The following is a 24,237-nucleotide window of genomic DNA, read 5'->3' on the forward strand; positions in this document are numbered from 1 at the left end:
GTAGGGTTAATGGTGATCTCCAGGAGTTCTTATACCAAGCAGGACCTTAAAGGACTGCTGTTGCCAGTGCATCCATCCTTGCAGTGAGCACTTGCTGACCCATGCCTCCATAGGAGATCCTATAACACTGGCAGGTAGGTTTGGGTCAGTCTCCTATGGGGTCACTGCTCCTTTCCCCTGGGTCTTGGTTACAGCAAGATTGTTTTTTCCCTCCAATAGTGAAGTCTTTATTTCTTCCAGTCCTGTGGAAGTCCTATAACCAAAGTCTTCTGACCTTCAAGGTCAAATTCCCTGTTGATTCCCAGTTCCTTTGTCAGATTCCGAGGCTGTGAAGGCTGATGTGGGGTCAGAACCTTTGCAGCAGTGGGAAAACTTCTTTGGGATTATTGTTCTCCAGTTTGTGGGTCACCCACCCAGCAGGTATGGGATTTGATTTTATTGTGATTGTGCCCCTCCTACTATCTTGTGGCTTCTTGTCTTAGGACATGGGTGACTTTTTCTGGTGGTTCCCATGTCCTCCTGTCAATGATTGTTCAACAACTAGTTGTGATTCTGGTCCTCTTAAAGGAGGAGATGAGTGCACATCCTTCTACTCTGCAATCTTGAACCAGAAGCCCACTTTTTCTTAATCTCCCTGTTTTTAAAGGAACCCCCTACTTCCTCCCAATCTATGCCTGGCATCCCTGAGCCTGGAGTTCCTCTGACTCTATGGTTCTAACCTCATCTGCACATTGGAACCACTCTTGAAGACTTTTAAATTAACTACATTTTTAAAGATCTAATATCTAAATACAGTCACATGTTGAGATATTGGAGGTAGGGCTTAGCATATGAATTTTGAAGGGACACAGTTCAGCCCATTACTCTTTCTCTCCTTGTTCTGTTGTTGAAAACTGGGCACATAGGATAGTGCATCAGCTCTGGTATCTGAACTTCCCTGTGTGCTGTTACTGTTAATTTTGTTGTTGTTGTTGTTGTTGCTACTCATTTGCTTAATGACTTCCGTGGACAGTTCTGTAGATTCTGTATTCTCTATAATATGCAGCCACTTATTTCTCTGATGAACTTAAAAAAAAATTCTGGCCTTTAAGCCTGGCTTTTAGGGGTCAGTCTTAAATCAATATAATTTAGCAATTAACTAAAAGATTCTTTTAAATGTCTAGAGCCAGTAAGTCTACCAAGGAGATCTTTGAACAAAGGCACACCTTCAAATTTCAGGCAGCTTACAAGTTAGCCTCAACGTTCATTGCTTGCCTGTGTAGGGACTCAACATCAACTAGAAGTAAGTGACTGGATTCTTCTCACTTCCTAGGTTATTTCTAGTCATGCATACTACCATTCTGAGCTTTCTAGGTCTGCAGGAATATCAGAATTTTAAAGTCCTCTGTGGTCATCTAGCTCTCCAGGTATTCCTTTAAAATTGCTTTTTGGGTAAGCTCTTACTTGGCCCAACTGAAAGCACAGCCTTAGCTACCGGTGGTGCTATTAACAACGGATTTCTACTGCTTTAAATAATTCCCTGGGGTTAGGGATTTTCCTAAAGAGTTGAGCCCTAATTTAAATTCAATAGGAATAATGCCTTGGGGAATAGAGTTTTTCAAAGAGCTTCTATTTCAAAGTATTGACAATCTTCATAAGTGGGACTTTTAACAGGGCTCTGAAGAGATCAGTTCTTACTTTAACTGTGAGGTTCTGGCTTTCATGGATACCACACCACTGAGGGGAAGGAGACCCAGAGGAACTGTTGTTATTCAGTCACTAAGTTGTGTCTGACCCTTTGCAAGCCCATGAACTGCAGCATGCCAGGATTTCCTGTCCTTCATTATCTTCCAGAGTTTGCTCAAAATCATGTCCATTGAGTCAATGATGCTATCCAACCATCTTATCATCTGTTGCCCTCATCTCCTTTTCCCCTCAGTCTTTCCCAGCATCAGGGTCTTTCCCAGTGAGTTGGCTCTTCACATCAGGTGGCCAAAGTATTAGAGCTTCAGCTTCAACATCAGTCCTTTCAATGAATATTCAGGGTTGATTTCCTTTAGGACTGACTGGTTTGATCTCCTTGCTGCTGTCCAATGGACTCTCAAGAGGCTTCTCCAGCACCATAGTTTGAAAGCATCAATTCTTCAGTGCTCAGTCTTCTTTGTGGTCTAATTCTTAAATCAGTACATAACTGCTAGAAAATTCATGGCTAGGAATAGTTCTAAGTTAAAATGCCACAGATTTTACTATTATTTTTTTAAATACAGGCTCAGTAGTTTTTAAAATAGACACTTTTTATCTTTTCTGTGCTTTTGCTTAATTTCCAATATTATAAGTTGGTTAATTTTTAAGAATTATTTTCCAAGCATTTCTGTTGCTTTTTTGGAAGAGTGGACTCATTCAATCATACAAATAATTCAAAATTCTCCATCCACTAGGTTTTAGCCTAATTTATAGGCTTCCCAGGTGGTCCTGTGGTAAAAAAAAAATTTTTTTTTCCTGTCAATGTAGGAGATGCAAGAGATGCAGGTTTGTGTTAGGGTTCACAAGGGGCTGGATCATAGTGTATTGTTTAAAAATGGCTCATTGTGGTTACCTGCCAAACAAGGGATGAAGTCACAGTGGCTACATTACCCTGGTGGCATCTGTTTTTTCCTTAAGGCGATATCCTGTTTTTCCCTGCTGGTGCCAGTTTCACAAGACTACATGACCACCCGACCGCGAGACCCCTCTGACTACATGATCACAAGACCCCAGCTGCGTGCTACAGATAAACAAAGACCCCCTCCCTTCAGGGCACAATTTCCCATCAATAGGATATAAGAAGGGTTGGCTGTAAAGGGAGAGTACTGGTTTCTCTCTAAAGCCAGTCACTTGCTTTCTTCCTATAATAAATCTTTCTCTGCCTGACTGCCCGGCTCATTCTCTTTTTCTCCACACTTGGCTTACAATTTGATCTCTGGGTTGGGAAGATTCCCTGGAATAAGAAATGGTAACCCACCATAGTGTTCTTGCCTGGAAAATTCCATGGACTCAGGAGCTTGGCTCACTACAGTCCATGGGGTCACAAAGAATTGGACATGACTGAGTACACATGCTTTACACATAAATGGACAAAAAAAAAAAATAAGCTACATAAAAGGGTTGCTTTGAGCATTCAGAAACGTAATGCAGAAAAATTGTTCAGTATAGTCACAGTTCTGACCAAAAGTAAACATGGAACAAATGAGTACAGCTGTTTGTACTATCTTCAAAATAGTAGTTCTAAAAAATCAATCTATTAAGTCTTCAGCAACCTGTTTTTAGAAAGATCAATGTTGTAAAGGAGAACCTTCAGATCTTGGAACTATTTTACCTTGTGACAGCTTAGAGAAACATTTTTATATTCTGGTCAGAATACAAACTTGTATGCTAAATTTCATAACAACATAGTATTTGGGCTCTTTTACTCATCCTTTGAAAGGTGATACAATTAGCTGAAAGACCACTGCAGCCAGAATGCTTCCATTAATTATTAACTTTTGTGCCCAGCTGCCATAAAGTGTACATTTTTGATCTTTGATTTAGCTGTCTCTAAGATACTGGTAGTTAGTAGGAAAAGAAAGAAATGGGTAGCTAGATAGCATAGTTAACTTCCTTCTTTGCAAGTGATATATATAGGTCTTCATATAGCAGCGGTCTCTTTTTTCCTACAGGTCTTACCTTGTACTTCACGAAGTTCTTGATTCTTAAGCTTTAAAAAAATCTCAAGGTTCTTTATGAGATTTAGAGCCAAAACAGAATTCCCAGAAATTGAGTAAGGCACAATTGTTCGACCATATTGACTTAAATCCATTTCTCTGGCAGGCATAATATAATACAAGTTTAGAGTTGTTAAGAGGTATGTAGTGACAAACAAAATTATTGATATATGTAGCAATGTCAACTTCCAACTGCGCCAATTGAAGAGTGCTCTCTTTAAAAACATGGAATGAAATTGCTGGCAGTAAAGTGGAAACTAAAAAGAGGAGAAGAACATAGCATCAGAATTACTCGTGATCCAAAGAAGATATTCAAATTGAAATTCAATGCTTAAAATTTTTATAGCAAAAGATAACACATATTATACAAATATATTCTTGAATTTAACCAAAGAAAACAAAATGGTAGGAAAAGTTTATTTGTATAAGGTATTAAGGGAAAAAACTTAACATCTGGTTTCTTACCTAACTACACTGAAAATCTTGTCAAGGTGATTTTATTCATTAATATATTTGTATTATTTCTGATTGGAAAAAATACACATTTATTTAACATCAAACCATAATCTTTCCTGGAGAAGGAAATGGCAACCCACTCCAGTGTTCTTGCCTGGAGAATCCCAGGGACGGGGGAGCCTGGTGGGCTGCCGTCTGTGGGGTCACACAGAGTCGGACACGACTGAAGTGACTTAGCAGTAGCAGCATAATCTTTCCATCTCTATTTTTTAAGGGAAATATCCCCATAAAACTTGTATACAACTACTATCTTTTACTTTATTTAGTATACTAACAATGTTTCATAGTGAGAAAATGCCCCTAATTTGATCAACCAATATCTTTTAAAAGTAACTCTTGGGTCTTGTTAGAATAAAACAAAGGGAAAATTTATTAGAAAATGAAGAGAACTTCTCAGTGATTCTGAGAAATAACAATGGTGAGAGTGGCATAGCTGTGACCTTTATCTAAAACCCATTGCTGCTGCATCAGGAAATTAATGGAGTTGTACTACAGACTGTTCCATATCTGCTTATCTCTCCTATGGCCATACTCCAAACATCTTTTAAGTTCAGGTAGTATATACACCCAAGCCAAATATACCAGTTTTACATTCTTAGTGAATATACTCACCCCGGTATTAAATTTAATGTTAGCAATTTCATTTAATCTGGGAATAACTGGTCTTTCATAATTTCTGAACATTCTCCTACTCTGATCCCTGTTTTGTCTTCTTTGGTTCATTGAAAGAGGATACTGAATAGATTGAATCTCTGTTTCAGAATCTGCCAGCTTATTGACCCTAAACACACATATACACACAAAAAGCACAAAATATTTTACTTTGACTATACCTTCAATCTATTTTACTTGTCAAATAGCAAACAAATTTTCAAATTTGGAGGACTCCTTGATCTTTCTTACTGATTGTTAAGTATATTGTATAAAAGCAGTATGATAATGTGAAAGTGAAAGTATTAGTCACTCAGTCCTGTCCGGTTCTATGTGACCCCATGGACGTTGCCCTCTAGTCTCCTCTGTCCATGGGGTTTTCCAGGCAAGAATACTGGAGTGGGTTGCCATTCCCTTCTTCAGGGACCTTCCTGACCCAGGGATTGAACTCTGGTCTCCCACATTGCAGGCAGATTCTTTACCATTTGAGCCACCAGGGAAGCCCAAGTATGATAATCATGGCTCTCAATAAACCAGTCAGAGGACTGATGCCAATCCATGGTAAAGTTTCTACCATTCTGTGGTAAGATGAGAAAAACAATTATAACATATTGTGTTTCATTAAGCTGAATTTATTCAAGTTAAAACACTTATCTTAAATCCAAGATAATAACTCTCCTTTGGATGTTAAGGTGTTCTTTATGTTATGAAACGATAGGGACTTTGGATAGTAGGTTTTTTTTTTTAATCCTTACATTTTCTACTTAGTGCCTATGTCTAAAGCAGTGTCTTTTGGTATGGATGCTTAAGAAGAATGAAAAAATATACACAAGCAATTATAATTAAGGAAAAAAATTATCTGTTGTTTTTCTAAAATTTTTATTCTTCATATTTTATTTATTGGTAATAATTTCCATTAGGAAAACACTACAAAATATAAAAAAATGAAAGGAAAATAGTTCCAATACCTAGAGATAACCCTGATGAAAAATTTTCCCACACAGACATACTCTCTTACAAGCATATGAATTGTTTTTAGTCTATTTACATGTAGTGTAATTAGTGATATATTTGAGTTTATATCTAACATCTTGCCATTTGCTTTTTATCTTCTTTTTATTTTCCAATTTAAGTGTGATTGACAAGTGAAAATTATAAATATTAAAGGTACAGAATATGATTTTCAAAAAATTTTTGCTTGAGTATATTAGCTTTGTAGCTCAGCTGGTAAAGAATCTGCCTGCAATGAGGGAGACCTGGGTTCAATCCCTGGGTTGGGAAGATTCCCCTAAATCAGGGAAAGGCTAGCCATTCCAGTATTCTGGCCTAGAGAATTCCATGGACTGTATAGTTTATGGGGTTGCAAAGATTCAGACATGACTGAGCGACTTTCACTTTCATAGTAGCTTTACAATGTTGTGCTAGTTTCTACTGTATAGCAAAATGAATAAATTATACATATACATAAGTAGCAAAAGGCAAAATAGGCAATTTGTACTTCACGAAAATCAAAAAATTTCATGCATCAAAAGACAATATCCACAGAGTAAACACAAAATCTATAGTTTTAGTTCTTATATTTAGGTCTTTGATACAGTTTGAATGCTGTTAAGTAAGTTCTACAGTTTTCCAAAAGTACAGTATGGTGACTATAATTAATAATAATGTATTGTAAATTTTAAATGTTGTAGAATAGTAGATCTCAAGTGTTCTCATCAGCAAAAAATAAAATGGTAAATGTATGAGGTGATGGATATGTTAATTAGCTTTACCGTGGTTACTATTTCACAATGTATACACATATCAAAACATCATGTTCTATATTGTATAGCACAGGGAACTCTACTTAATGCACTCTGGTGACCTAGATGGAAGGAGGTCCAAAAGAGGGAGATATAGGTATTTGGACCCTTACGTAACACCATTCAAAATGGGTCAAAGACCAAAAACTATAAAACCCTTAGAAGAAAACATAGGACAAAAGACTCACAACATTGGATTTGTTAATGATTTCTTGTTTATGATACCAAAGGCATAAGTAACAAAAGGCAAATAGGCAAATTGCACTTCACAAAAATGAAAAACTTTCATGCATCAAAGACAGTCTCCAGAGTGAAAATGCAATTTATAGAAAAGAAGAAAGTATCTGTCATTCATATGTCTAATAAAGAATTAATGTCGAGAATATATTAGGGTGGTGCAAAAGTAATTGTGGTTTTGCATTGTTGAAATTTGCTGTTTGATATTAGAATACATTCTAAATAAATGTGGTGATGTTGCACATCATTTTAATGCACATTTCTCACAATATGCTTTTTTGCTAATGACTTATTCCTTACTGTTTATTTTATATTTATTTTGGACTATGGAAGTGATGTTAGACGAAAAGTAAATTCAAGAGCTTTTTTTATTTGAGTTGCAAATGGGTCATAAAAGCAGCGGAGACAATTCACAACATCAACAGTGCATTTGACCCACAAACTGCTAATGAATGTATAGTGCAGTTGTGGTTTAAGAAGTCTTGCAAAGGAGATGAGAGCCTTGAAGATGAGAAGCATAGTGCCCAGCCATTAGAAGTTGACAACAACAAATTGAGAGCCATCAGTGAAACTGATCCTCTGACAAATACATAACAATTTGCCCAAGAATTCAACACTGACCATTCTACAGTCATTCAGCATTTGAAGCAAATTAGAAAGGGAAAAAGCTCAATAAGTGGAGTGCCTCACGTGCTGACGAAAAAAAAAATTGTTGAAGTGTTGTCTTCTCTTAATCTATGCAACAGCAATGAACATTTCTTGATCAGATTGTGACATGAAACAAAAAGTGGATTGTATAAGACAACCAGTGATGACCAACTCAGGGGTTGGACCAAGAAGAAGCTCCAAAGCACTTCCCAAAGAAAACTTGCACCAATAAAAGGTCATGTTCACTGTTTGGTGGTCTCCACCCATCTGATCCACTACAGCTTTCTGAATTTCGATGAAATACATCTGAGAAGTATGCTCAGCAAATTGATGCAATGTACTGAAAACTGCAATGCCCGCAAACGGCATTGGTCAACAGGATCTTAATTCTTCTCCATGGCAATGCCCAACCGCACACTGCAAGACCAACACTTCAAAAGTTGAATGAATTGGGCTACAAAGTTTTGCCTCATGTGCCATATTCACTTGACTTCTTGCCAACTGAATACCACTTTTTCAAGCATCTCAACAACTTTTTGCAGAGAAACACTTCCACAACAAGCAGGATGTGGAAAATGCTTTCCAAGAGTTCACTGAATCCCGAAGTGTGGATTTTTATGCTTTAGGAATAAACAAACTTATTTCTCACTGGCAAAAGTGTGTTGATTGTAAGGGTTCCTACTTTGATTTATAAAGATGTGTTTGAGCCTAGTTATAATGATTTAAAATTCATGGCCTGAAACCAAAATTACGTTTGCACCAGTCTAATATATATAAATTCTAAAACTCAACAACAAAAAAGAATCTGACTCAAAAATGGGCAAAGATCAAAAAGAATAAAATACCTAGGAATAAATCTACCTAAGGAGACAAAACAGAGACCTGTAACTCCAAAACTATAAGATGCGGATGAAAGAAATAGAAGGAGATATAAGCATATGAAAAGATATACTACGTTTGTGGATTGTAAGAATCAATATTGTCAAAAACTATGTTATCCAAGGCAATCTACAAATTCAGTACAATCCCTATCAAGTTACTAATGGCATTTTTCACAGAACTAGAACAAAAAAAAATCTCAAAATTTGTATGGAGACACAAAAGACCCCATATAGCCAAGTTCATAGTTCAGTCAGTCAGTCGTGTCTGACTCTTAGCGACCCCATGGAGTGCAGCATGCCAGGCCTCCCTGTCCATCGCCAACTCCTGGAGTTTAATTAAACTCTTGTCCATTGAGTCAGTGATGCCCTCCAACAATGTCATTCTCTATTGTCCCCTTCTTCTCCTGCCTTCAATCTTTCCCAGAATCAGGGTCTTTTCAAATGAGTCAGTTCATCAGGTGGGCAAAGTATTGGAGTTTCAGCTTCAGCATCAGTCCTTCCAATGAATATTCAGGACTGATTTCCTTTAGGATGGACTGGTTGAATCTCCTTGCTGTCCAATGGACTCTCAAGAGTCTTCTCCAACACCACAGTTCAAAAGCATCAATTCTTCAGCGATCAGCTTTCTTCACAGTCCAACTCTCACATCCATACATGACCATTGGAAAAACCATAGCATTGACTAGATGGACCTTGGTTGGCAAAGTAACGTCTTTGCTTTTTAATATGCTATCCAGGTTGGTCATAACTTTCCTTCCAAGGAGTAAATGTCTTTTAATTTCATGGCTGCAATCACCATCTGCAGTGATTTTGGAACCCCCGAAAAATAAAGTCTGACACTGTTTCCACTGTTTCCCCATCTATTTCCCATGAAGTGATGGGACCAGATGCCATGATCTTAGTTTTCTGAATGTTGAACTTTAAGCCAACCTTTTCACTCTCCTCTTTCACTTTCATCAGGAGGCTTTTTAGTTCCTCTTCACTTTCTGCTGTAAGGGTGGTGTCATCTGCATATCTGAGGTTATCGATATGTCTCCTGGCAATCTTGATTCCAGCTTGTGTTTCTTCCAGCCCAGCATTTCTCATGATGTACTCTGCATGTAAGTTAAATAAGCAGGGTGACAATGTACAGCTTTATGGAGTGCCTATTCTAGCATTTGACTCATTTTTCTAGTGGGTATTCAGTATTTTGTCTCATTGGAGAGTATGATTGTATCTACACATATTTTAGCTTAATGTACTTTACCAGATGTACTTAATTAAAATCTCTTCACCCATTCAGGCTTTGAATGCCCTCAGGCCTTCTGGAGAATTTTGGTAAATACTAACGCCTTATATGGATGGAGGTTTGTGACATTACAGGAGGCAGTGATCAAGACCATAACCAAGAAAAAGAAATGTAAAAAGGCAAAATGGTTGTCTGAGTAGGCCTTAACAAACAGCTATGAAAAGAAGAGAAGTGAAAGGTAAAGGAGAAAAGGAAAGATATATCCATTTGAAGGCAGAGTTCCAAAGAATAGCAAGGAGAGATAAGAAAGCCTTTCGCAGTGATCAATACAAACAAAGAGAGGAAAACAATAGAATGGGAAAGACTAGAGATATCTTCAAGAAAATTAGAGATATCTAGGGAACTTTTCTGGAGAAGGCAATGGCATCCCACTCCAGTACTCTTGCCTGGAGAATCCCAGGGATACGGGAGCCTGGTGGGCTGCCGTCTATGGGGTCGCACAGAGTCGGACACGACTGAAGTGACTTAGTAGCAGCAGCAGCACGGAACTTTTCATGCAAAGATGGGCACAATAAAGGACAGAAATGGTATGGACCTAACAGAAGCAGAAGATATTAAGAAGAGGTGGCAAGAAAACACAGAAGAACTATACATAAAAGGTCTTCACGACCCAGATAATCAGAATGGTGTGATCACTCAACTAGAGCCCGACATCCTGGAATGTGAAGTCAAGTGGGCCTTAGGAAACATTACTACAAGCAAAGCTAATGGTGATGAAATTCCAATTGAGCTATTTCAAATCCTAAAAGATGATACTGTGAAAGTGCTGCACTCAATATGCCAGCAAATTTGGAAAACTCAGCAGTGGCCACAGGACTGGAAAAGGTCCATTTTCATTCCAATCCCAAAGAAAGGCAATGCCAAAGAATGCTCAAACTACCACACAATTGTGCTCATCTCACACACTAGCAAAGTAATGCTAAGAATTCTCCAAGCCAAGCTTCAATAGTACTTGAATGATGAACTTCCAAATGTTCAAGCTGGATTTAGAAAAGGCAGAGGAACCAGAGATCAAATTGCCAACATACGTTGGATCATCAAAGAAGCAAGAGAGTTCCAGAAAAACATCTACGTCTGAATCTGAAACTCTAATACTTTGGCCATGTGATGGGAAGAAGTGACTAATTCGAAAAGACCCTGATTCTGGGAAAGATTGAAGGCAGGAGGAGAAGGGGACAACAGAGGATGAGATGGTTGGATGACATCACCGACTCAATAGACATGAGTTTGAGTAAGCTCTAGGAGTTCATGATGGACAGGGAAGCCTGGCATACTGCAGTCCATGGGGTTGCAAAGAGTCAGACATGAATGAGCGACAGAAGAGAGCTGAACTGGACTCCTTATACAACATAACATGATCCAAGTTATTAATATAATTCCCCCTATTTGTTTGAATACTGTCAACTTATTTATTTATCTTATATGCAGAGTCAGTTCAGTTCAGTTCAGTCGCTCAGTCGTGTCCGACTCTCCGCGACCCCATGAATCACAGCACGCCAGGCCTCCCTGTCGATCTCCAAATCCTGGAGTTCACTCAAACTCATGTCCACAGAGTCGGTGATGCCATCCAGCCATCTCATTCTCTGTCGTCCCCTTCTCCTCCTGCCCCCAACCTTTCCCAGCATCAGAGTCTTTTCCAGTGAGTCAACTCGTCGCATGAGGTGGCCAAAGTATTGCAGCTTCAGCTTTAGCATCAGTCCTTCCAATGAACACCCAGGATTGATCTCCCTTAGAATGGACTGGTTGGATCTCCTGGCAATACAAGGGACTCTCAAGAGTCTTCTCCAGCACCACAGTTCAAAAGCATCAATTCTTCGGCGCTCAGCTTTCTTCACAGTCCAACTCTCACATCCATACATGACCACTGGAAAAACCATAGCCTTGACTAGACGGACATTTGTTGGCAAAGTAATGTCTCTGCTTTTTAATATACTATCAAGTTTGGTCATAACTTTCCTTCCAAGGAGTAAGCGTCTTTTAATTTCATGGCTGCAATCAGCATCTGTAGTGATTTTGGAGCCCCCAAAAATAAAGTCTGACACTGTTTCCACTGTTTTTCCATCTATTTCCCATGAAGTGATGGGACCAGATGCCATGATCTTTGTTTTCTGAATGTTGAGCTTCAAGCCAACCTTTTCACTCTCCTCTTTCACTTTCAACAAGAGGCCTTTGAGTTCCTCTTCACCTTCTGCCATAAGGGTAGTGTCATCTGCATATCTGAGATTATTGATATTTCTCCCAGCAATCTTGATTCCAGCTCGTGCTTCTTCCAGCCCAGCGTTCTTCATGATGTACTCTGCATATAAGTTAAATAAGCAAGGTGACAATATACAGCCTTGACGTACTCCTTTTCCCATTCGGAACCAGTCTGTTGTTCCATGTCCAGTTCTGACTGTTGCTTCCTGACCTGCATACAGGTTTCTCAAGAGGCAGGTCAGGTGGTCTGGGATTCCCATCTCTTTCAGAATGTTCCACAGTGTATTGTGATCCACACAGTCAAAGGCTTTGGCACAGTCAATGAAGCAGAAATAGATGCTCTTCTGGAACTCTCTTGCTTTCTCCATGATCCAGCGGATGTTGGCAATTTGATCTCTGGTGCCTCTGCCTTTTCTAAAACCTGCTTGAACATCTGGGAGTTCACGGTTCACATATTGCTGAAGCCTGGCTTGGAGAATTTTGAGCATGACTTTACTAGCGTGTGAGATGAGTGCAATTGTGCGGTAGTTTGAGCACTTTTTGGCATTGCCTTTCTTTGGGATTGGAATGAAGACTGACCTTTTCCAGTCCTGTGGCCACTGCTGAGTTTTCCAAGTTTGCTGGCACGTTAAGTGCAGCACTTTCACAGCATCATCTTTCAAGATTTGAAATAGCTCAACTGGAATTCCATCACCTCCACTAGCTTTGTTCGTAGTGATGCTTTCTAAGGCCCACTTGACTTCACATTCCAAGATGTCTGGCTCTAGGTCAGTGATCACGTTATCGTGACTATCTTGGTCGTGAAGATCTTTTTTGTACAGTTCTTCTGTGTATTCTTGCCACCTCTTCTTAATATCTTCTGCTTCTGTTAGGTTCATACCATTTCTGTACTTTATCGAGCCCATCTTTGCATGAAATGTTCCCTTGGAATCTCTAATTTTCTTGAAGAGATCTCTTGTTTTTCCTATTCTGTTATTTTCCTCTATTTCTTTGCATTGATCACTGAAGAAGGCTTTCTTATCTCTCCTTGCTCTTCTTTGGAACTCTGCATTCAGATGCTTATATCTTACCTTTTCTCCTTTGCTTTTCGCTTCTCTTCTTTTCACAGCTATTTGTAAGGCCTCCTCAGACAGCCATTTTGCTTTTTTGCATTTCTTTTCCATGGGGATGGTCTTGGTCCCTGTCTCCTTCACAATGTCATGAACCTCCGTCCAGAGTTCATCAGGCACTCTATCTATCAGATCTAGTCCCTTGAATCTATTCCTCACTTCCACTGTATAATCATAAGGGATTTGATTTAGGTCATATCTGAATGGTCTAGTGGTTTTCCCTACTTTCTTCAATTTAAGTCTGAATTTGGCAATAAGAAGTTCATGATCTGAGCCACAGTCAGCTCCTGGTTTTGTTTTTGCTAACTGTATAGAGCTTCTCCATCTTTGGCTGCAAAGAATATAATCAATCTGATTTCGGTGTTGACCATCTGGTGATGTCCATGTGTAGAGTCTTCTCTTGTGTTGTTGGAAGAGGGTGTTTGCTATGACCAGTGCGTACTCTTGACAAAACTCTATTAGCCTTTGCCCTGCTTCATTCTGTGCTCCAAGGCCAAATTTGCCTGTTACTCCAGGTGTTTCTTGACTTCCTACTTTTGCATTCCAGTGCCCTATCATGAAAAGGACATCTTTTTTGGGTGTTTGTTCTAAAAGGTCTTGTAGGTCTTCATAGAACCGTTCAACTTCGGCTTCTTCAGCATTACTGGTAGGGGCATAGGCCTGGATTACTGTAATATTGAATGGTTTGCCTTGGAAATGAACAGAAATTATTCTGTCGTTTTTAAGACTGCATCCAAGTACTGAATTTCGGACTCTTTTGTTGACCATGGTGGCTACTCCATTTCTTCTAAGGGATTCCTGCCCACAGTAGTAGATATAATGGTCATCTGAGTTAAATTCACCCATTCCAGAGTACATCATGTGAAATGCCGGACTGGATGAAGCACAAGCTGGAATCAAGATTGCCAGGAGAAATATCAATAACCTCAGATATGCAGATAACACCACCCTTATGGCAGAAAGTGAAGAGGAACTGAAGAGTCTTGTGATGAAAGTGAAAGAAGAGAGTAAAAAAGCTGGCTTAAAACTCAACACTCAAAAAACAAAGATCATGGCACCTGGTCCCATCACTTCATGGCAAATAGATGGGGAAACAGTGGAAACAGTGACAGACTTTATTTTGTTGGGCTCCAAAATCACTGCAGATGGTGACTGCAGCCATGAAATTAAAAGGTGCTTGCTCCTTGGAAGAAAAGTTATGACCAACCTAAACATATATTAAAAAGCAGGGACATTAGTTTGCAACAAAGGTCTGTCTAGTCAAGGCTATGGTTTTTCCCATGGTCATGTATGGATGTGAGAGTTGGGCCATAAAGAAAGCTGAGAGTTGAAGAATTGCTGCTTTTGAACTGTGGTGTTGGAGAAGACTCTTGAGAGTTCCTTGGACTTCAAGGAGATCAATCCAGTTAATCCTAAAGGAAATCAGTCCTGATAATTCATTCGAAGGACTGATGCTGACACTCCAATACTTTGGCCACCTGATTTGAAGAACTGACTCATTTGAAAAGACCCTGATGCTGGGAAAGATTGAAGGCAGGAGGAGAAGTGGACAACAGAGGATGAGATGGTTGGATGGCATCACTGACTTGATGGACATGAGTTTAACCAAGCTCTGGCAGTTGCTGATGGACAGGGAAGCCTGGCATGCCGCATTCCATGGGGTTGCAAAGATTCAGACAGGACTGAATGACTGAACTGAACTGATTTATTTGAATTTTATTGTATTAAAAGAAATAATTTTTCTCCTCACTGTGAAAAAAATAGAATTACTGTATGATCCAGCATTTCCACTTCTGGGCATATTCCAAAAGGAATTGGAAACAGGATCTCAAAGATTATTTTATATGACATTCAAAGCAGCATTTATTCATAATACCCCAAATTTAGAAGCAACATAAGCATCCACTGACCAATGAATGGATGAGCAAAGCGTGGTATATAATACAATGGGATACTATTCAATTTCCAAAAGGAAGGAAATTCTTCAATATGCTACATCATGTATAAACCTTGAGGACATTAAGCCAAGTGAAATAAACCAGGGAGAAAATGAAAAAAACTGCATGGTTCCACTTAGAGTAGTAAAAGTCATAAAGACAGAAAGTATAATGGTTGTATCCAGGGTAGGGATAGGAAAGAATAGAGAGTTATTGTTTCATAGGTACAGATATTCAGTTTTACAAGATGAAAAGAGGTATGGTGATGAATATTGGTGATGGTTGCACAACAATGTAAAATACCACTGAACTGTATATGTAAAAGTATTCAAAATGTGAAATACATGTATATTTTAGCACAATAAAAATATGAAAATAAAAAAGGTTGGAGAGGAGACTCTGTAACAGACTATGACATTAACCCATGGAAGAGACAACCTAGGTTTCATGGTCCAAGGTTTTAACTTGAAATTCCCAGAAGACGGTAGAGCATCTATTGTGGAGATAATGGTTTTAAATGACATTAATTAATTCATTTATTCATTCAAGAGCAGTATCAAATCCTGTGGCAGGTATTGTTTGTGGCCCCAACTATAGTTAGTGAACAAAACAGACATGGTCTCTGCCCTTATGATGTTTGATCTAATCGGGTTTACAAAATAAGCTTATTATCATTTTGCTCCCTATGCAGCTTGCCTAGAGACACACAAGATGACATGAAATGGCAAAGAGGCCATAATCATTATAATTCATTCTTATTATCAGTTCAGTTCAGTTGCTCAGTCGTATCTGACTCTCCGCGACCCCATGAATCACAGCACGCCAGGCCTCCCTGTCCATCACCAACTCCCAGAGTTCACTCAAATAGTTCATTATAAATTAATGAAGCAGCTTTTAATTTATATATATTAGTCTTCTGTGAACTTATTTACCCTAAGTCAGCTCTGAGACACTGACAATTTTAAATCCCTGAGTCTGAGAGAATGAAATCTAGATGTTATTTTGTCATTACCCTACCAAAAAAAGGGCATTTTGTAAAACCTTTGGTAACCATCTGACTTTGCTAGGTAACAGCCTGAATTCTCTGAACATTTTCATTTTGCACTTCTGCACAGTGCAAGAAACAAACTGTGTACAAATTAAATAAATTATAGAAATGTAGGGGAGGAAAATTTGCCACCCCAAAATGTCTCTTTCCATGTGGGGAAGCTGAAAACAATCGAGCCTAAAAGACTCAGGAAGTCTTTCTTTTTACCTCCATCTAAGTTGCCTGAAATATTTTGAAAAAGGGCTTTTTCAAGGAATAGAGCTATTATGAGAGGTATCTGCAAAGAATATAGGTTAGTTGTGTGGAGAAAACTCAGGCAGGGACTATAGATTAAAGTCTATTCTGCGTCCTATAGTTTCTGCCTGGCCCAGCAAACGTATTTTTACCAAACATTTGCTTTTTTCAGCTCCATTTGAATTGTCTTCCTCCCTTTTGAATTCTCAAACCTCTACTCCCAACATCTTTTGTCTTGAGCTGAAGATGGTATTTAAGGGGAGGGTTTCAGCCAGTTTAGTTAGTTACTTGGTCTCCTGGGTCTCTCCCATGTATATATGTTATTAAACTTTTGTTCGATTTCCTCCTGCTCTACCTCACATCAAGTTAATTCTTAGACCAGTCAGAAGCACTTAGAAAGGTAGAGGAAAAGTTCTTCCTCCCCGACAGAAACACACTTAGGTCAAAATTTTAAAGTCATTTCTAGTTAATTTTAAAGTCATTTAAAGTTAAAACTAGAACTTTTCCTATGATGACATAGACATATTAATCCTTTATTTTTCTTGACGGTGGTGGTTTATTTGTGATGTCGTGTCTGACTATCGTGACCCCATGGACTATAGCCCACCAGGTTCCTCTGTCCATGGGATTTCCCAGGCAAGAATGCTGGAGTGGACTGCCATTTCCTTCTCCAGGGGATCATCCCACTTAGGAAACAACCCAGGTCTCCTGCATTATAGGTGGACTTTTGCAACACTGGCAGACTACTGCATTGCATGCCAGATGCTTTACTGACTGAGCTGTAGGGGAAGACTCTTTTCTTCTTGACTAACACAAACGACAGGGCCCAAGCTCAACATCTTCATACAGGCTCACCTGAAAATACAGAAATGCAATAGCATAAAATATATATACATTTAAAAAGCCATAACTGCAATGACTTTATTCCAATGCCAACTGGGTGGGGTTTGCTCTCAAACTGATGCACGATTTTAGAGGTGGAAGTTTTGTAAGTTTTTTAAGGTCATTATCACTCACTTAAGGAAGACTTCTTCCATGGTAGAGATTGAAGCACCAAAGTTGGCAATGCCCAGCTCTTCTTTTTTCATTTCCAGGTCATTAAACAGAGCTTCAAACCTGGAAAGAGAGAAGGAAGAGGAAAGGAAAATACTAGTACAAGTCTAGCACAGTTCCTATTACATGAAATCAGGAAAAAAAATATGAGCACTTAACTTTTTTCCCAATTAATATATAACTTTATGTCCAATTGTATTCTTCCCTATTGTTGTTTTTTTTTATTTTTAATGTGGTAAAATGTATAAATTTACCATTTCACCATTTTAAGTGTTAAATTCATTTAAGTTTAAATCCAAGCAGCATTAAATACACTCACAGTGTTGCACAATCTTCACCACTATGCATTTCCAGAACTATTTTATAATCCTAAAATACACCCCTTCCTCCATTTTCTCAACTTCACTTTATTTTTTATCTCTATTAATTTGCCCATTTTATGTGCCTCACATAAGTTAGAATCATACACTATTTGTCTTTCTGTGTCTGGCTTATTTCACTTAGAATAATTTTTTTCTAGGTTCATCCATGTTGTAGCATGTATCAGAATTTAATTTCTTTTTAAGGCTGAATACTCGTATGAAGATATAACATGTTGCTTTATCCATTCATTCATAAGTGGGCATTTGGGTTGTTTCTACTTTTTGGATTTTGTGAATAATGCTGTGAACACTGGTGTACAAATGTCTGCTTGCGTTCCTGCTTTCAAATATTTTGGGTATACGCTAGAAATGGAATTGCTGTGATCACATGGTAAGTCTATGTTTAACTCTTTTAGGAACTAGTATACTGTTTTCCATAGCAGACATACCATTTTATATACCTAATAGCAACACACGAGTTTCCAATTTTCCACATCGCTACCAATATTTGTTTGTTTTTTTTGTTTGTTTGTTTTTTATTTGCCTTTCCCTAATAAGTAGTTGGAGAAGGCAATGGCAACCCACTCCAGTACTCTTGCCTGGAAAATACCATGGGTGGAGGAGCCTGGTAGGCTGTAGTCCATGGGGTCGTAAAGAGTTGGATATGACTGAGCGACTTCACTTTCACTTTTCACTTTCATGCATTGGAGAAGGAAATGGCAGCCCACTCCAGTGTTCTTGCCTGGAGAATCCCAGAGACGGCGGAGCCTGGTGGGCTACCATCTATGGGGTCGCACAGAGTCGTACACAACTGAAGTGACTTAGCAGCAGCAATGAGTAGTTATGTCAAGCATCTTTTCATGTGCTTATTGGCAAATTGTACATTTCCCTTGGATAAATGTTTATTCAAATCCTTTGCCCATTTTAAAATTAGGATATTAGAGCTTTTTGTTTTTAGATGTGTTTTCAATATTGTTTTGTTCCATAATAATTTCTGGTTGACCATGGGAAAGGTATCTAGTAGCTGTTTATTCTGTAATGCTTATTGTGAAACAAATGGAAATAACATAGAGATATTTACTTTACCAAATTTCTCCCCACTGTAACTTGATCTTTATATAAATTCTTTTGTCCTTTTAAAAAAATTATCAACTTATTTTCTGTAAGTGTTAAGGATTATAGCTAGTTGATAAAAGTTAATTTATTCACATGTGGTTCCTGCATCAAATGGGAAAAAGAGTTCAAATTACAGGAGGTGTAATCACTAAATGACAAAAAAATGTAGTTACTGAAGTACAAACTGGGTATCAAGAAAGAAAGATTTAATCAAATAGGTAGGTGAATTGTATGGAAGCTTTGCTACTTGTGGTGTAGTTATATCAAGGATCCTAAAGAACAGTATTACCAAGGAAGAATGAACACTGTTTTAGGTTCAAAGACTTCCCTGGTGGCTGATGGTAAAGTGTCTGCCTACAATGTGGGAGACCCGGGTTCAATCCCTGGGTTGGGAAGTTCTCCTGCAGAAGGAAATGGCAACCCACTCCAGTATTCTTGCCTGAAAAATCCCTTGGATGGAGGAATCTGGTAGGCTACAGTCCATGGGGTCGCAGAGTCAGACACGACTTCACTATCAATTTCTTTAGGTTCAAAAGATCTCCAGAGACACATCCACTTCTTAAACACTCTCATTCCCAGTGAGGGACTATCAAGAATATAAATGATTAGCCTCGGAGTTGGTGGACTAAGCACTCTCCATCTGCTAAATTTCCCCTGTATTTTAGTTAAAATCCATTTCCATTTAACTTTATTCAGCTTGGATATCAGTTCTATTCTCGCCTCTCAGTTCAGTCTGACCCTGCTTCCTATGACTATTTGCCATGTGACTTCTTGTCATTTTTATTCTTTTCCTACTATAGCGACCTATTCTGTGAATTACACAGGTTATTGACATCTAATTCTGGTAGTTTTTTCTCTCTCTTTCAATAGTTGGTCTACAATTATCCTATTAAAAAAAACTTTATTGCGAACATAGTCTTTCTTAACTTCATGATACATATTTTACGCTATGTTAGATAAACTCACAGTCCATGGCCCAGAAACCCACATCATATATGTTGATACTAATCTGTGTGACTAGTTGTTCATTTCCCAGTTCAGTTCAGTCGCTCAGTCGTGTCCGACTCTTTGCAACCCCATGAATCACAGCACACCAGGCCTCCCTGTCCATCATCAACTCCCGGAGTTCACTCAAACTCATGTCCATCGAGTCGGTGATGCCATCCAGCCATCTCATTCTCTGTCGTAGTTAGCCAAATTAATTATAGAGGAGAAACACACAGATAGGAATCCCAGGTAGAATTATCATCAGTGTGTCTCTCCTCTATAATTAATTTGGCTAACTACTGAGATCAAATTCCCAGTTCTCTCTGTGCTATTGTCACCCTTGCTCCGAGAGTTGCTGTTTAAGCTGCTTTCTTTCATCGCCTTAATATTTCCCTAGACTTGATTCACCACACATAAAATTTATATACCATAAAGACCATACCATTAGTTATCCCTTATTAACCAGGAAGTTATAAATACTAGGTTGTAAACCTTCCTCCCACTCTGCTCCCCACAAGAGAAAAATGGAAAGAAAAATATTAATGCTTGAATGAACTTGAACTTACAAGGCAATCTTTTGTACACTGAGAGAAATCTTCAGCTGTGAACTCAACTGTAGTTGGCAAATGACAGCTATAAACTGGATACTTGGTTTGTTAGTAAAATACTACTGATAAAGCTTTTGTTGTTGTATAGACGCTAAGTAATGTCTGACTCTTTGCACCTCCATGAACTGTAGCCTGATTCACTAAACTTACTAAACCCTAAAAATTAAAATGATTTCTGGTCACCCAAACCATTTATCTAGGACTTTCTGAAACTATACCTGTGTGCATGCTCTTTGGGTAGGATAAATGATAATTCAGCCCCAAAATAGCTCTCCAAAACAGCATCTGGAATATAAGACTGAATAATTGCATAGATCTTTTCAAGATCAAAATGTGGTTCTCTCTCCATGACTATATGATATCCGGCACCTGAAAGAAACCATTTAGAAGACCAAATGAAGCAGTTTTATACTTTTTCATCGCCTTTTAAGGGCAAATTTTGCTCTCCATGATTCAGTTACCTAAGTCCACAAGGAAGAAGACATGATATGTCACAGATATTCTGTTAGGACTCTGAGGAACCTCACACCTAAAACTTCTAAATGTTATTCTAAGAACTAAGACACTGAATAAACAGCAACTTCCTCTATAATTTCAGTCACTTTCTCAGTGAATAATAATAATCTAGTGTATACAACCAGATATACTAGATATATGAAGAAAGGCCTCTGTTATGTGGCTACTTAGTTTTGAAACTGATAAATCTTTTATTATCACTGACTGTCCATCACGTATTAAGCACTAATCTTGAACCTGGGGATAGAGCAGTGAACAAAGCAGGTAAAAATTCCTGCCTTCATAAGAGCTACTTTCTAGTTAAAGGAGACAGAATAATTAAGAGGACTAAGTTGAAACATATATTGTATTATAAAAAATAAGGCAGAGAGGAAGATATGAAACATTGAAGGAATATTGTTAAATTGTAGATAGAGATCCATGGAAAGCCTGAGAATACCTTAAAAAATCAGAGAACTATTATTCTTAATTAGTGCTTTGTCTATATAGAAAACCAATTTTTTGGAATTTGAGGAAAATACCATCACTTTTGTATGTACGCATTTCATGATACAAATGAACTTATAAAACAGAGACTCACAGACTTAGAGAATGAACCTATGATTGCTAAGGGAAGGAATAGTTAGGGAGTTTGGGATGGAGATGTACACACTGCTGTATTTAAAATGGATAACCAACAAGGACCTACTGTTTAACACATGGAACTCTGTTCAATGGGAAATGAGTTTGGGGAGAATGGATACATGTATGGCTGAGTCCCTTCTCTGTTCACCTGAAACCATCACAATATTGTTAATCAAGTATACCCCAATACAAAATAAAAAGTTAAAAAAATAAAACAGATGAAAGGTTGCATTTAGAATAAAAAAATAAATATATGCCTTTCAAATGGCCATAGTATTTTCATTTATATTTCTTATTTATATTTTAAAAAAGAATAACACTTTCCAGCATAGATCTCTTAGCTTATATTTTTTTGTGTGTTGAGAAAATATTAACCTTTAATCGTACAATTTAATTCTCAGGTATGCCTTTACTGTTCATTCTTCCCTACAACACTGGCATGATGGAAGTATAATTACTTGATCACCATTTACATCTTAGTTCTGTTTTTCAACATGGAACCAATGGTACGATTAATTTAAATACCTTTAACAACTGAACTGAACAATAAAAAATTATGTATTAGGTAAAATAAATAGACTCCCCCCCCACCCAGATTTCAGGGGTATCATATGAACTGAACTAACTCCACTCATGAAGTAATTGAGTGTGTTCTAGTAAGCAGGTCCAGTGCTGGCACTACATGAATATCACCTCTGATTATGTTATAAGAACTTAGAAAAGACTTGTGAGACCAGAGCACCACCAGAGGACTCTAGCCCTTCACATCCCAGAGTCTGTATTTCTACCGTTACAAGTCACTGAAGCATGCCCATTTTGTAGAGTCAGACAGATACAATAATTCGATCACTGTCCTATGGTGAGAAAAGTAGCAGATGCTGTAACATGAACCCAGGGCCTTGATTCCAGGAGCAACTCTTTTGTGCTGCCATTGTGATGCTTTATTCTCCACCAGGCAGTCAATTTTCTTACTTCGTTTTTTTATAAGGAAAACACAAAGGGCGAAGTTGCTGAAGGACACATGGTTGGATGGGGCTGGCCTACATCTTTAGCAACCTTTATGCTTCTTCAGTCAAAGAAATCTTACAAAACACTTATTTTTCCAGGGAATTTGAACTCCTGTTCAAGAACAAGTCTCCCTGCCTGGACTTCACATTTTTATTTAACTGTGACTTTTTCATAAACATAGACATCTTCTTGAGTACAAGCATCAAATGTGACCCCTAAGTCTGAATGCAGGCACAGGTAAGTTTATGGATACTTGCCAAGCTGTTAAAACAATATGTCCTTCTTCAGTACTTTTGATTTTGTGGCTGTTGTTTGCTTTGTTTTTCACCTATATAGAATGTGGATGTGTCATCAAAAAACGAAAAGCAAAGGTGATTTCACGGGGCTATTCTGCAGATGAGAAAAGCACTGAGGTGTGAAGTAGTGCCTTTCCCTCCTCCAAATCACACGGCAAACTGTCCGGCACAGCTCAGGCGTCTCCAAGGGTCTGACGTCAGAGCCCCTGCCTGTCGGAGCACACCAAGAGCTTGGCACACCACCCTCCAAGTGAGGACACGCCCTTGCCTAGCCCCTGAGTCTCCTGTCATGTTAGAGATACAACAGCACAACTGCAAAGATACGACAGTAATGAAAGTTTACAGTAATTACATTAAAAGAAAAAAAAAAAAACAAGCCTCTACATACTATCTGTGTTAATGGTTGACAGTCCAAGTCAGCTGATCTCTTAGCTTAAATCTGACTTATTTATCTAGCTTATAATAGGAAAGACACTATTTATGATTTCATTTTACAAATGAGGCAACCTCAGAGAATGAAGGGACTTAGACATTATTTACTAACTTTAGAAACCAAAACTATTACAAAAATAATATGCAAATAATATTATTTTTCACTTCTCAGGAGTCATGACACAATAAATTTCTCAATTGTCTTGTCCTCTTAGGACCTGAATCAACAGAAAATGTTTTCTTTTGAAGAGATGCAAGGTAATTAGTGAGAGCTGAATGCTGATTTTTGATGGAATTTCCTATTGTATCAAAGAACTGAACACAAATTCTAGGCTTTTGAGTAAAATGTAAGTTCAGTTTAAGTTTATTTAAGGCTTAGCAACTATAAGAAGGGGCTTCCCTGGTAGCTCAGTTGGTAAAGAATCCGCCTGCCATGCAGGATTCCCCGGTTCAATTCCTGGGTCAGGAAGATCTGGTGGAGAAGGGATTGGCTACCCACTCCAGTATTCTTGGGCTTCCCTTGTGACTCAGCTGGTAAAGAATCCGCCTGCAATGCGGGAGACCTGCAGGAGACCTGGGTTTGATCCCTTGTCAGGAAGCACTTAACAGGAGGCTTCCTGTGTGCTGTTTTGGATCTGTCAGGAATCCTCTGTTCCTTATTAAGAGGAGAGGCAAGCCTCTCCCCAGGCTGAGGGATCCAGGCATTTCCTTCGTTAGTTTTTTCAATACAGTGAAAAGTACCCTCTTCCTTCTTATGAACCATATGGTAAAAGTGGTTGTTTACAACTCTCTCTCTTTAGTATGGGTCGCCTCCTGAGAATAACTACCTTGTAGACAGTATATATGCCCACACCATGTTGATTAAAACAACTTTGCTCCATCAGAGCTTGGGTCCCCGTGTCTTTCTTTCTTTCTCTCTCTATTTCTGGCTGATTTCCTGGAACGCGAAAGCCGGCTGCGTAACCCAGG

The 24,237-nt window shown here is 38.5% G+C and overlaps 1 protein-coding gene across 1 annotated transcript in view; it reads right to left on the reverse strand.

Annotated features, from left to right (window-relative positions):
- The window catches only part of LOC129545010 (phospholipid-transporting ATPase ABCA3-like), a 241,795-nt gene that overhangs the window by 89,581 nt on the left and 127,977 nt on the right, over positions 1-24,237 (reverse strand). Inside the window, exons 15-18 of the mRNA XM_088833045.1 lie at positions 20,611-20,761; positions 17,284-17,382; positions 4,848-5,016; positions 3,682-3,976 (exon numbers count right to left, since the gene is read on the reverse strand). Coding sequence (XP_088689171.1) covers positions 3,682-3,976; positions 4,848-5,016; positions 17,284-17,382; positions 20,611-20,761 — 714 coding nt within the window. The remainder of the gene's footprint in view (positions 1-3,681; positions 3,977-4,847; positions 5,017-17,283; positions 17,383-20,610; positions 20,762-24,237) is intronic.

The sequence above is a fragment of the Moschus berezovskii genome, chromosome 27 (genome assembly GCF_049115385.1).
Source record: "Moschus berezovskii isolate FMDL1 chromosome 27, NW_MosBer_1.0, whole genome shotgun sequence".
In the NCBI taxonomy this organism is placed as follows: domain Eukaryota; kingdom Metazoa; phylum Chordata; class Mammalia; order Artiodactyla; family Moschidae; genus Moschus; species Moschus berezovskii.